This window comes from Sinocyclocheilus grahami, unplaced genomic scaffold (genome assembly GCF_001515645.1).
Source record: "Sinocyclocheilus grahami isolate Dianchi unplaced genomic scaffold, SAMN03320097.WGS_v1.1 scaffold256.1, whole genome shotgun sequence".
Taxonomy (NCBI): domain Eukaryota; kingdom Metazoa; phylum Chordata; class Actinopteri; order Cypriniformes; family Cyprinidae; genus Sinocyclocheilus; species Sinocyclocheilus grahami.
The window spans coordinates 1,066,259-1,079,593 of NW_015505435.1; the positions used below are offsets into that span (position 1 = coordinate 1,066,259).

The 13,335-nt window shown below is 41.1% G+C and overlaps 1 protein-coding gene and 1 non-coding gene across 2 annotated transcripts in view; one reads left to right on the forward strand and one right to left on the reverse strand.

Annotated features, from left to right (window-relative positions):
• Positions 1-4,147, forward strand: part of LOC107598812 (neural cell adhesion molecule L1.1-like) — a 57,190-nt gene extending 53,043 nt beyond the window's left edge. The window contains exons 26-27 of the mRNA XM_016290243.1: positions 3,217-3,228; positions 3,322-4,147. Of these exons, the coding sequence (XP_016145729.1) occupies positions 3,217-3,228; positions 3,322-3,586 (277 nt within the window). The 3' untranslated portion in view covers positions 3,587-4,147. The remainder of the gene's footprint in view (positions 1-3,216; positions 3,229-3,321) is intronic.
• A 5,999-nt stretch (positions 4,148-10,146) lies between these two features.
• Positions 10,147-10,220, reverse strand: trnai-aau (transfer RNA isoleucine (anticodon AAU)). Its single transcript has one exon. It is a non-coding gene; the product is annotated as a tRNA-Ile (tRNA).
• Positions 10,221-13,335: the final 3,115 nt, after the last annotated feature.

Consider the following 13,335-nt stretch of genomic DNA (forward strand, 5'->3'; position numbering starts at 1 on the left):
CTACAACAAAATCTGTAGACACTCTCCAAATCCTTGACCCTCTCTGTTCCTGTATGGCAGGGCCTGAGTTGGGGGCTGTTTTGAGCCCAGAAGTTTAAAAAGTCAATAAATTAAAATGAATATCAGACAGTAGTATGGATTATACTGTTCTATCAAATATTATACCACTGTATAAAAATAATGTAACACACATGCCTTTTCTCCGAATGTGTGAAGTACGGAGAGAAAACGGGAGAAGCAGAGGACTTATATACAGCATAAGATAATATTTAAAACTGCCACAATATTTGGAATATTATAATATTGCACACCGCCTTCGCTGCTAACAAAAAAGCCAGTGATTTGCTGCTTTCCACGTGTCTCTAATTAAAAATGGACAGGAGCTTTCTGTGTCCCGTGTTTAAAGGCCTTTCCTTTTCAGTCAGTCACAGTAACTGACGTTATGGGGTCTCACTTGGGAGCCCCATCACCTCTGACCGGTACAAGAAACGGGCAATGAATATTGGCGAGTTGAATTTGCATGCCTAGCCACTCCCTGTACATATGGGTATATAAGATGGCGGCGTGCATCCACTCATTTAGAATTTGCTTCAGAGCTGAATGCTTGTATAAGCAGCTAATCGCCTCTAAGAAGTTACAAGTAAAAGACTTGGTGGACTTCTCAGGCTGTGTTTTAAGGTGCATGCAAGGGGATGATTGGCATCTGGGGTCCGGGCGTGACTCACAGCCATGTTCCGCTCCTGTGCCTTTCTTTCCGGAGGTGCATGAAGAGCTCACTAAAGTGTGGAAGGTACCCTACACACTCTAGCTCTTCCCTCCTCACTATGTCAACCTTGATGACTTGACAGCCAAGGGGTATGTGGACGTTCCCCGGGTTGAGTGTGCATCTCTGCCTGCAAAACGCTGCCACTTGGAGGAATTGTCCACGACTCCCGTCCAAAGCTTGTAAGCTGAGCTCAGCTCTCGCTGCTATGGCTTACAGTGCCAGGCCGCCTCCGCCCTGCAATCCATGACGATCCTGCAGGTACATCAATTGTCCCTTTGGTACTGTGTGTGCGGAGTCTGGGGATGTTGACACAGAAACACATCCTTTCATGTGTTTGGCCCCAAGATTGACCTGAAGGACACGTACTTTCATGTCTCGATCTTACCTTGGCACAGACCGTTTCATTGGTTTGCTTTTGAGGGTCGAGCATATCAGTATGAAGTCCTCCCCCTCGGGCTGTTCTGTTTCCCCGCGTCTTCACAGAGGGTGCTCTTGTCCCACTACACAAAGTGTGCATCCGGATACTCATCTGACTTGACAACTAGCTTATATTAGCTCACTCGCAAGATCTGTTGTGCGAGCACAGGAACTTGGTGTTATTTATTTATTATCTAAGCAAAACAACATGCAACCTTGAGTGTGATAAAAACTAGACTTTATTTAACTACACTAAACACTTAAACTATTCTAACACATACATGCATACATTTATCAATGGAAAGAGAGCTTAAGCAGAGTACAGGAAAGCAAGAGGTATTTTATTGTTTGAGATTCAGCAGATCAACAGCCTTAAGCAAAAGATCAATTTCTGAGTTCTAACACACCCTCCTTTAAAAGCGGTGGGGATACTTAATGGATCAAACAATAAGACTAAGTTTGATACTTGCATGTCTTGCCCATTTGAATAAAAGTGGTCTGAATAAAAACATAAGGGTCTTTAAAGACTTCTAGTAGGGTCTTTTGCATATGAAACTGGTTTGGCTGGTCAAGAGGAGAATCTTCAAGATTCTTATAATACTAATGTGTCACAGCGTTAGCAACATGTCATGTAAATTAACAAATAGGAAACATAATTTGGAGCTCATAGATAACCAAGATCGCACATATGCCGTGCTTGGTAATTAAGTAATACTAAAGCATTCTTTCAAGTTTTAGTATATAGGCAAAACACTATAAAAGAACATATGATTACATAGGATACATGATTGTACATGTCTGAAGTGAATAGTAGACGCAATGACCTGGAAAATACATGTTTATTCATAGAAAGCTTTGTCTATGTATTTATGTGTGGAAAGGTCCATTCTATAGGCCTGTGTCTGTCTTTCACAGGGTCTGTTCCATTGCACATCGCATCTTTCAGTCGCATCAACAGTCTTATCAGATGGTAGCCCAGGTAACAGCCCTCTTGGAGTGATAGTTGCACTTTTGGGGGATGGTCCATGAAACTCACAGAGTGAGTTTTAAAGATTATTTGTTAAATATAACAAATAATTGTGTGTCTGCTCCAGTCATGACAGTATGCTCTTGTCACATGTCGCAACTCATCCACCATCTCCTCCTTGGCTTAGACATGACATGACATGGCTTAAATCGCCCCAAGTGCCAATACTCATCCCAGAGGAGCTCAATCATGCAGCCGATGCACTCTCACGTCCTCCCATTGCCAGCTGTTTTATTCCCTGACTGAGGCCCCATTCGGTACAGATGCACTGACACACAGCTGGCCCCGGGGTCTGCGCAAGTGCGCATTCCCCCTGGAGATGCCTGATCAGTGTGGTGCTTTCTTTCCTGCAGGAAAGGTTGGAGCAGAGACTGTCCCCTTCCACCTTAAAAATGTATGTTGCTCCCATTGCGGCACATCACGACGCAGTGGATGGCAGGTCCTTGGGAAAGCATGACCTGATCAGTTTCCTGAGAGGTGCTAGGAGGTTAAATCCTCCAAGACCGCACCTCATCCCCTCTTGGGATCTCTTGGTCCTTGCTGGACTACAGAAGGTTCCCTTTGAGTCACTCAAATAGCTCAAGATCCCGTCCCTTCAGACAGCTCTCCTGACCACGCCAACTTCCATCAAGAGGGTGGGAGACCTGCAGGCATTTTTGTCTGATGCCCAATTCACGCATCGACGTTGATACTTTCATATTTACATATTAATAAAAAAAACTAATGAATGGGCCAGTTCACCCAAAAATAAAAAAATGGTGGGAATAAATAAAAAAAGAAAGAAAAATATATATTTCTAAAGCTACTTTTTGTAATATCTATTAATTAGATTAATTACATTCTGGGAGAAGTGTGCTTAATTGTCATGAAAATAATGACAGATAAAGAAGAAAAAAAAGATTTTGGGAGAAATCTGACCCTGAAATGTTGATTAATGAATTAAGCTGCTAACATCTAATGCTGATGATTTGTCTCTGCTTTCATACTCACGCTCTCACACACGCAGATCTCTGGAGAGGTAAGAGCAGCTTTCTCTCACTAACTGTGTCGTGACTGTGCTCTTATTTCCTGGTCTGCTGTCATCCAAGCGTCTTCTCTGTATCTCCTTCAGTGATAACGAGAAGTGCTCCATCAGTCAGCAGTCAGTCTGCGAGAGCAAGCGCAGCAGCAACGACAGTCTAGCTGACTATGGAGACAGTGTCGACATCCAGTTTAACGAGGACGGCTCCTTCATCGGCCAGTACAGCGGACGCAGAGATCCGAAAGGTCACGGCACTCACGGCAGCTCGGGCACCACGTCTCCCATCAATCCCAACATGCCTCCGGCCAGCACCAGCTTTCCCACGTCTGTGACAGGATTCCTGGGGCCAAACTAACACTCCTCCGCCACACGCACACATCCTTGACCATCTGAATGAGGGGCCCTGGTGGTATTAAACACCGCCGGCTTCACTCTCACATAATAATGACACGAATAGCCTGCAGGACAGTTGCGTCTAACATTCCATCCAGGCACTGAAAACGGTTTACAATATTCTCACCTCGCTGCTTCAAGTGATGTTTGGACTGTACATTCTCCCTCACTGGACGTTTGTCCAGTTCTCTCGCTGAATTTCTGTAGAATAAGGTGTGATAGACAACAGACACAAGCGAATTCAGCTGTTTGAGAGTGTAGGACAGACTGAGGCCTTGTTCACATGGCGTAGGAGTGACTGTTCAGACGGTGTAGTCAGTACAGGCTAAGATGCATTTCCAGAAATGTCAGACTAAAGATACACCAAAACGAACTGATTTTGCTGCCTCACTGAACAATGCCTTATGTCGAATACATCAGCTGAAATCACTGCAGTCAACCGAAGTCAGATCTGAAAAATCTTTTAATATTCATTATGATTTGAAGGCATTCTTTTCCCATTCACGATTACAAAATGGGAAAATTATTTTAAGTATTGTTTTTGTATTATTCTTACACATGTTCTTCCATTGTTTTTAATATATGAAATATATGTATATACATCTTTTTGTTTTCATTAAGGCTAATATATTTGGTTTAGATCATGTTTTTATTTATTACTATTATTATTTAATTTTTTGCTTGTAATGCGATTATCTTTATGAGTTCATGTTTTATAATACAGTATGTATGAACATTATTAATCTGCCATGTGTGTCTCTCTGTCTTAATAATCAAAGTTCAGGGCTTTTAACTGTATCATTTGTATTGTTGTCCAAGTGTGTTACCCAAGCAAGTTTTTAAAATAATGGTGTTTTTGATGCAATTTATTACGTTAAATCCCTTTGAAATACATACAGCCGCTGCACTAAAGCCAAATTTTGTGATCTTGACACTAACATATATTTTTAAAAGAAAAAACAACAAAAAAAGGATTTCCTGCAGCAAATAACAGCATGAGCTGTAGTTGATGTAGTGTGTAGGCCGTGCTGTAACGCTGAAGCTAAACCCCGGCTGCCAGAGTCGGACAACTGCTGTGCTCCAGTGTCTGTCATCAGTCTGTCAAACATTGCTAATTATGTACAGTGAATTATTACTAACAATAACATAGTCATACAGTATAATCTATCACACATTTGTCATCAGTTGTTCTTTCTAGTGTGTGCATTCGTTGAAATAAATGAAGTTGGGCTGTTCCTGTCTGAAGGAAATAGCCTTGAACATTTTATGAGCTGATGGCAGCATATGATACAGGACAGGCAAATAGACACACAGTACAAAATAACAAATTGATGGTTTATATTCTGAATGTAAGTCATCTTTTACAACAGAAATTTGGTATGTTTTCACCTTTAACATATTTATACCACATTCATGGTCTCATGATCAGTTAGAGATTTAGTGTTTCAGAGCATTTTCCTCTTGTTATTATGCTTGATCTGGTCTGGGAGGAGCAGTGATGATGTCATGACGGGCCTGCAGTTTAATGACATCATCACATCTCAACCAACCAGAAGACATTTGTGGCTTGATACTTCATTTGATTTTATAACAGAAGAAGTAGAAAGATCTTCAGACAGTAACTAGGGCTTTGAGTTAACTGTAACCTCGTTTGTCTGATTTCACAGTCGTCTTCTGCCACTCATACAGCATCCTGAATTGTACTGATCAGATTATTAGGAATATTTACAACTAATGTATGTAAGCCTGCGTACGCATTAAAATCTATTTTCCTACAAAGAAGACTTGAGTAAAAGGGGTGGAATTGCAGTGCATGGCTTTACACGATGAGCTGTGAAGGAGCTAAAGCGATCCTACACCGTCACCATCCCTCCAAGCTCTGTGGGATATCTCCGTATTGTATGTAAACTTCTTCTTACCTCTGCTTTCTTATTTGTAAATGGAAACACTAACATGACAATAAAAATGTAGTCAGAGTGGTATTTCAAAGGATCACAGCCTCTGTGAGTGATCTCTGAAGTCGTGATGGATGTAATGGGAAGTGTGGAGCTTCTTCAGCCTCTAGCCGCAGTGCTACCATGTGCTGTATCCAAATACACCAAAATAAATCGATTATGCAGAAAATTATGTGTGACACTTTTTACTTTATAATATACATTTAATTTCAATGAATATGCATTTTATAATATGACTTGACTTCACAGAATATGACTTCAAATTTCTTGCATATATATTCCATATTATTTAACTGCAGCTGATTATGAGTCCCAATCAAACAAAAGCCTTAGAATGACTACACTTCTTAATACATCATTCATTCATGATCAAACATAATTGTGCAACCTCAAGAGCAGCAACCAAGTCGTCTAAACGTCATAAAGCAGAACAAGAAACAACAGCAGCTGATTCAGGCACATCCCGGGCCCGTCCCAACAACAGCCACACCTGCAGTCTGCAGCATCCGACCACTCTCTAATTACATGATACCTATCTCCTGTATTTGGCCCAGTTATTTAAGTGGGCTTGAAGACTGCAGCGGTGTAGAACATTCAATTAGCCTGTAGGACACACCAAAACACTTTATTTATACATTTTGATTTTCAAAACGTTGGCACTTTAAATATTTATCTGTGACAGAAGACAATTACAGGGGCCAGAGAACTGAAGTGCTTCTAATTAAGTGATAAAAATCTAAATGTTTTACAAAATACACACTAATCTCTGCACTAACGACTTGACTTCATTAGTTCTTGACTTCTGTTTCCTGTGTACCGTGTTGCAGAGTGGTTTGTGATTGTAGCTCCATGTAGCTCCACTTTTCTGTTGAATCTCTATCTTACTATCACTCTCTGTTGTTTAAAGTGATAAAATAGAACTTAATTCCCACCTTATTTCTGATATTATATATTAAACTAATCTGATTCATTTGATCATTCGCTTTTATTCTAAAACCGTGAGTGCAGCGTGTTAGCATTCGTTAGCCGGTTAGCTTGTCATTCGCATTTCCATTCGTTCTTTTGCTGTTTTCTTTTTTTTTTATCTCGCTCCGTTTATTCACGAGTTCATCAAACAACAGTGGTAAGTCAGAATCATTCATCAATCACGGTGAGTAATGGCTTCTTCTCCTGCTATTGTTGTTAGCGCCACTTGCCACATGTATAGTTTATATCTCTCTGTCAGCGATGAGGGATTCACATGTGATAAATGCAGGGAAATAGTTAGGCTGACAGAGAAGGTTTCAGAATTAGAGACATGCATCCAAACTTTAATTAAGGATAGTGTAAGGGGGCTTTGATCTCCTTGTGAAGCCAAAAATCAGGAACTCTCGCAACACACATGCCATACAACAAAACAAAAAACTTTCTAATCTGACAGGAAGATCTGGGAGAAAGACCATTTGCCCATCTATCCCTTCACCCATTTTTAGGCCCCCCTCCTTCCTTCCTGAGCAGATGGCCCAGGCCATAAAAGTTGACTTAGAGGTGTCCAGAACTCAAGTTACTATACTTATATCGTGCATTTACTATATCTTCAGAATTCATAAGCATAACCCTTTCATGTTTGGTATCAATTTTACAGTCCCGGTGCGATTGAAAATATGAACAGACCAAAAATAAGGGAATGAGGAAAATAATTTTCTTCTGGTGTGGGATGTGCCCCTGATAAGGTCCTTTCCAGATGTTGTTTTTTCTGAGGACATCTCATGTCCCAGCAAAAGTTCTTTGAAGTTTTTATAATCTTAAATTTATGGTTGTTTTTTCTGATTTGGGTATTTAAAGAGAATTGGTGAAACATTCCAGGGAGCATCTGTAAACAGAACTTCCCACACGATTGCCATGTGTCTGTTACGGGACGAACGAGACGGGAGACGTGTGGATCCATATGCAAGCTTTTATTAAGAGACGTGGTTTTAACAGGCATGAGTCAGACAATGGCAAACAGGTATATCGAAGGCAAGGCGAGAGATAAATCCAGGTAGAAGGCAAAGGTCCAGGCAGGGGCAAACAGAGTCAGAAACAGCAAGCAAAGGGTTAATCCAAGATACGTGGCGTGAATCAGAGACCAGGAAAACAGACAAGGCAAGACTATGAAAACTTAAACAGGCTCGGTAAGGTAGCTATTCGCTAAACAAACAGGGATAAACGCAAAACAATATACGAGACTAAAACAGAAAACACGGAATGGCTCGGTAAGGCAGCTAACACTTGGGGAGTGAAAAATGCAGAACAATACTCGGCGACTAGAGCAGGATCAGGGTAGGTGTTATATCAGGGGTGCCCCAACACGGTCCTGGAGGGCCGGCATCCTGCAGAGTTTAGCTCCAACCCCAATTAGACACACCTGAACCAGCTAATCAAGCTCTTATTAGGCATACTAAAATCTTCCCACCAGGTGTGTTGAGGCAAGTTGGAGCTAAACTCTGCAGGACACCGGCCCTCCAGGACAGAGTTTGGGCACCCCTGTGTTATATAATGTGTGTAATAGCTTTCAGGTGAGCGTGTAATTGGTTTCAGGTGTGAGTGTAATCAGTGTAATGGAACATGGGAAATGTATTCCAGGGTGATATGTAACAGTCTGTGTGGCGCGAGAGTCAATATCATGGAAGGGCGACCTCTGGTGGCAAGTGGATGGAAATTCATGGATTGGATTCATAAGTGTCTCTCTATTTGCCAGGTATGCTGACTCTTTGAAATTATTTCAACATTATTTTTCTTATTTTATGTTTTATGCTGATCAGTTTTGTAACAAAATTTTAGCTACATTCTTTTTCAATTGATGTATTTGTTTTATTAATTGAATCTGTTCCTTTGATTGATGATTTATTATGCCTGGCAAAATAAATGTTATTTCTTGATTTATTTTAGACTCTGCTGAAATTATGACTAGTAAACTGTGAGGAGGCTTTTGTTACCACAAATCTACGGCCAGGATAGGTCAAACTGGAGGCTCAGGAATCATAGGAGCAGTAGGCATGCCATCGGAGACCTTCTGATTTCTGTCTATCACTGGCAAGTTATACAGAAAAAAGACTAAGTGAACTACATTTTTTTTGTCATAACTCATAAGCAAGTAGTAGGCGGCAGGCAAAACAGGTATTATTCTACCTACACCCTCTGACTAGCATCAGGCTGGCGAGTTTGTGATCGTGAGACCGGCGCCTTTGGCCGATGCTAGGCTCAAAAGAGACATTAGGTCCCCAGTGAACGGATAATTGAAAGTATAGCGAGTCCAGAATAATCAGGTATTTAAATTATAACACAACGAACGTTATGATCAGTTTTTAAAATTATCATTGCAATTTGTATTTAATAAACACTTGAAACTGGAGTCAGATTTAAATCAGAATCAGAATGAGCTTTATTGCCAGGTATGTTTACACATACGAGGAATTTGTTTTCATGACAGAAGCTTCCAGAGCGTAACAGAATGACAGCGACAGAGCAAAAAACACAGATAATAAAAATAAATAAAAAAATAGAACAAGTAAATAAGGAATAAAAATATATAAATTGACAATTGTATGTGCAGGTATATTACAATAGACAGTTTTGTATGTACAGGTATATTATGTGCAAATTTGAGGTGTAGACTGAGTATGAGTGTTAGATAAATAAGTGTATGAATGTATAAATAGTGTGTGTTCCACAGTTATTGTTAAGTGTTCATGAGATGGATGGCCTGAGGGAAGAAACTGTTCCTGTGTCTGGTCGTTCTGGTGCTCAGTGCTCTGTAGTGTCGACCAGATGGCAACAGTTCAAAGAGTGAGTGTGCTGGATGTGAGGGGTCCAGAGTGATTTTGCCAGCCCTTTTGCTAACTCTGGACGAGTACAGTTCTTGGAGAGAAGGGAGGGTTGTACCAATGATTCGCTCAGCAGTCCGGACTACCCTCTGTAGTCTTCTGAGGTCAGATTTGGTAGCTGAGCTGAACCAGACAGTTATAGAAGTGCAGAGGATGGATTCAATGATAGCAGAGTAGAAGTGTTTCAGCAGCTCCTGTGGCAGGTTGAACTTCCTCAGCTGGCGAAGGAAGTACAACCACTGCTGGGCCTTTTTCACAATGGAGTCAATGTGAGTGTCCCACTTTAGGTCCTGAGAGATAGTGGTGCCCAGGAACCTGAATGACTCCACTGCAGTCACAGTGCTGTCCATGATGGTAAGTGGAGGGAGAGCAGGGGGGTTCCTCCTGAAGTCCACTATCATCTCCACAGTTTTGAGCGTAGTTATTTCAAACCTGCAGTAGAACTCGTTCAGATCGTTTGCCAGTTGAAAGTGAAAGTGACATGGGGCCAAGTATGGTGACCCATACTTGGAATTAGTGCTCTGCATTTAACCCATCCTAAGTACACACACACCCGGAGCAGTGGGCAGCCATTTATGCTGCAGCACCCGGGGAGCAGTTGGGGGTTCGGTGCGCTGTACATTCACTCCCCCCACCTACAATCCCTGCCGGTACGAGACTCGAACCCACAACCTTTGGGTTACGAGTCCGAGTCTTGAGTTCCACGACTTCCCCAAAGAAGATGGCCCATACGGGGATCGAACCCACGACCTTGGCGTTATTAGCACCACACTCTGACCAACTGCACTAACAGGTCTGTTTTTTTGTTGATTCTCCACAGTGCTGGTGGATGGTGTCTTGTAATTGGTGATTTCTTTCAGACTTTTCCACACTGATGCTGAGTCACTGAAAGAGAATTGAATCCTTATTTTATATAGAATAATTCCTCTTTGCCACTCTGATCTCCTTTTCCAGTGTGTATTTGGCCTGTTTATACAAGACATTTTCCCCCTTCCTGTAAGCATCTTCTTTGGCCTGACGGAGCTGTCTGAGTTTTGCAGTGAACCATGGTTTGTCGTTGTTGTAGGTTAAATGAGTCCTGGTAGGAATGCACATATCTTCATAAATGAGAAAGGAGTCAGAATTAAATTGGAAACCAAAGTTTTAATAAATCAAGTGATTCTTTCCAGAAGTGCAAGTAAAGACATATATGCAGAACACCTTCCCCCAGGCCGCTGGACTTCGTTTTTGGGCCAGCGGGTGGATTCTGACAATAGTAAGAATGTGAGGGCTGTAGATGCGGCTTTGGATGCGACTAGCTCAGGGAGTCCTGTACATTGTTTGGTCCCGGTAACAGAGCTTCCGCAGCAGGGCGACTGGGTGACTGCGAGGTGGCATAGTCGCGGGTCAAAACACCGCTTTTCCGTTCCGATCAAAAAGGTTCTCCCCACTCAGTGACGCACCCACTGAGAAACCTGATCAAAGTGCTCTAGTTATTGGCTTCTATTGTATTCTATTGTACAGAGCGTGAAAATAGAGACACCAGCCACCATAGTCCAATGTTTACCGGGAGCCAGAGCGCCTGACATCTTGGCAAATTTAAAAGTGCTGGCTAATGCTAAACGTAAATACAGTAAGATTGTTATTCACGCCGGCGCTAATGATGTTCGACTTCGCCAGTAGGAGATCACTAAAAATAACATTAAAGAGGTGTGTGAACTTGCAAGCATGATGTCAGACACTATAGTATGCTCTGGTCCCCTCCCTGCTTACCGTGATGACGAGATGCATAGCAGACTGTCATCACTCAATGGCTGGATGTCTAAGTGGTGCCCGCAGAATAACATAGGTTCCATAGACAATTGGACGAGTTTTTGGGGCAGACCTGACCTGCTGAATAGAGATGGTCTTCATCCCTCCTGGGGTGGTGCCGCTCTTCTCTCTAGAAATATGGCACATAGTCTTAGAGTTTGTACTTGACTAACTGGGGCCCAGGTCAGGAAGCAGACAGATTGGCTAAACCGACCATCTGCTAGCCGCTTCATGTCACAGAAATCAGTTAATTCTCAGCACATAGAAACTCTTTCACCTAGATATCACACTATAGAGACTGTGTCTGTTCCCCGAACTAGAAAATACAAAAAACATCCAAACCAATTTAAGAGTAACAATTGAATTGATGTTCAACAAATAAAAAACAGATGTAATATGGATAAACAAATGATAAAGCTTGGCTTATTGAACATCAGGTCTCTTTCTACGAAAGCACTTTTTGTAAATGATATGATCACTGATCATAACCTAGATCAAGTTCAAGTTCAGTTAATTTATAAAGCACATTTAAAAACAGCCGCAGGCCGACCAAAGTGCTGTACAAGTTAGAATAAAATAAAAAAGGAAGTACTCTAATAGCAGCAAAACAGTTCAAACAGAACATTCTAATAAGCTAAAAGCAACAGAGAATAAATAAGTTTTGAGACATGACTTGAACTCAGACAAAGTGGAAGCTGATCTAATATAGAGTGGGAGCTTGTTACTCGGTTATTTTGGGTATCTGAAGGAGGAGCTTATCTTTGGATCTAAGGCCTCTGATGGGAGAGTAGGGGTAAAGTAGATCGGACAAATAAGTAGGTGCTAAATCATTTAATGATTTATATAACAGTAATACAATTTTAAACTCAATTCTAAAATTAATTGGAAGCCAGTGAAGGGATCTCAGAAGATCAAATTTCCTCTTTCCCTTCGGGAATCTCACTGCGGCATTTTGAACGACCTGTAAGCGTGCCGTTTGGGATGTGCTCTGTTTGACAGAAACCTGGCTAAAACCTGATGATTACATTATTTTAAATGAGTCTTCCCCCCAAGATTACTGTTATAAACATGAGGTGCTGCTACAATTTATAATAATATTTTCAGTATTTCTCAGAGGGCGGGCTTCAAGTATAACTCGTTTGACGTAATGGTGCTTCATATAACATTATCCAGAGAAACAAGTGTTAATGATAAATCCCCTGTAACTGGTTACTGTATACAGGCCACCAGGGCACCATACAGACTTTATTAAAGAATGTGCTGATTTTATATCCGAGTTGCTGGCTGCAGATAAAGTTTTAATTGTTGGTGATTTTAATATCAATGTTGATAATGAAAAAGATGTATTGGGGTTAAACAACACGTGTCAGGACCTACTCATTGTCGAAATCATACTCTAGATTTAATATTGTCACATGGAATTGATGTTGATGGTGTTGAAATTATGCAGCCAAGCGATGATCATTATTTAGTCTTGTCCAAACTTCATATAGCTAAAACTGTAAATTCTACTCCTTGTTACACGTATGCTAGAACCATCACTTCTACCACAGAAGACTGCTTTGTAAGTAATCTTCCTGATTTATCTCAATTCCTTAGCATATACAATACCTCAGAACAACTTGATGTAACAAACTATGGACTCTCTCTTTTCTATCATTTTAGATACGGTTGCTCCTTTACGCTTAAGGAAGATTAAGGAAAACAGTCTGACACCGTGATATAATGAGCACACTCGCACCCTAAAGAGAGCAGCCCGGAAAATGGAGCGCAGCTGGCAGAAAACAAAACTAGAGGTATTTCGTATTGCTTGGCGGGAACATACCCTATCCTACAGAAAAGCATTAAAAACTGCTAGATCTGATTACTTTTCGTCTCTTTTAGAAGAAAACTAAAATTGACATTTGAACATTTGAAAAGCATTGACATTTGACATTGACATTGAAAGTGTTGACATTTCCCAACAGCACAGCATTAATTACTTTATGAACTACTTTACTTCCAAGATCGATACTATTAGAGATAAAATTGTAATCATGCAGCCGTCAGCTATAGTATCGCATCAGATAGCTTGCTATAGATCGCCTGAGGAACAATTCCACTCATTCTCTACTATAGGA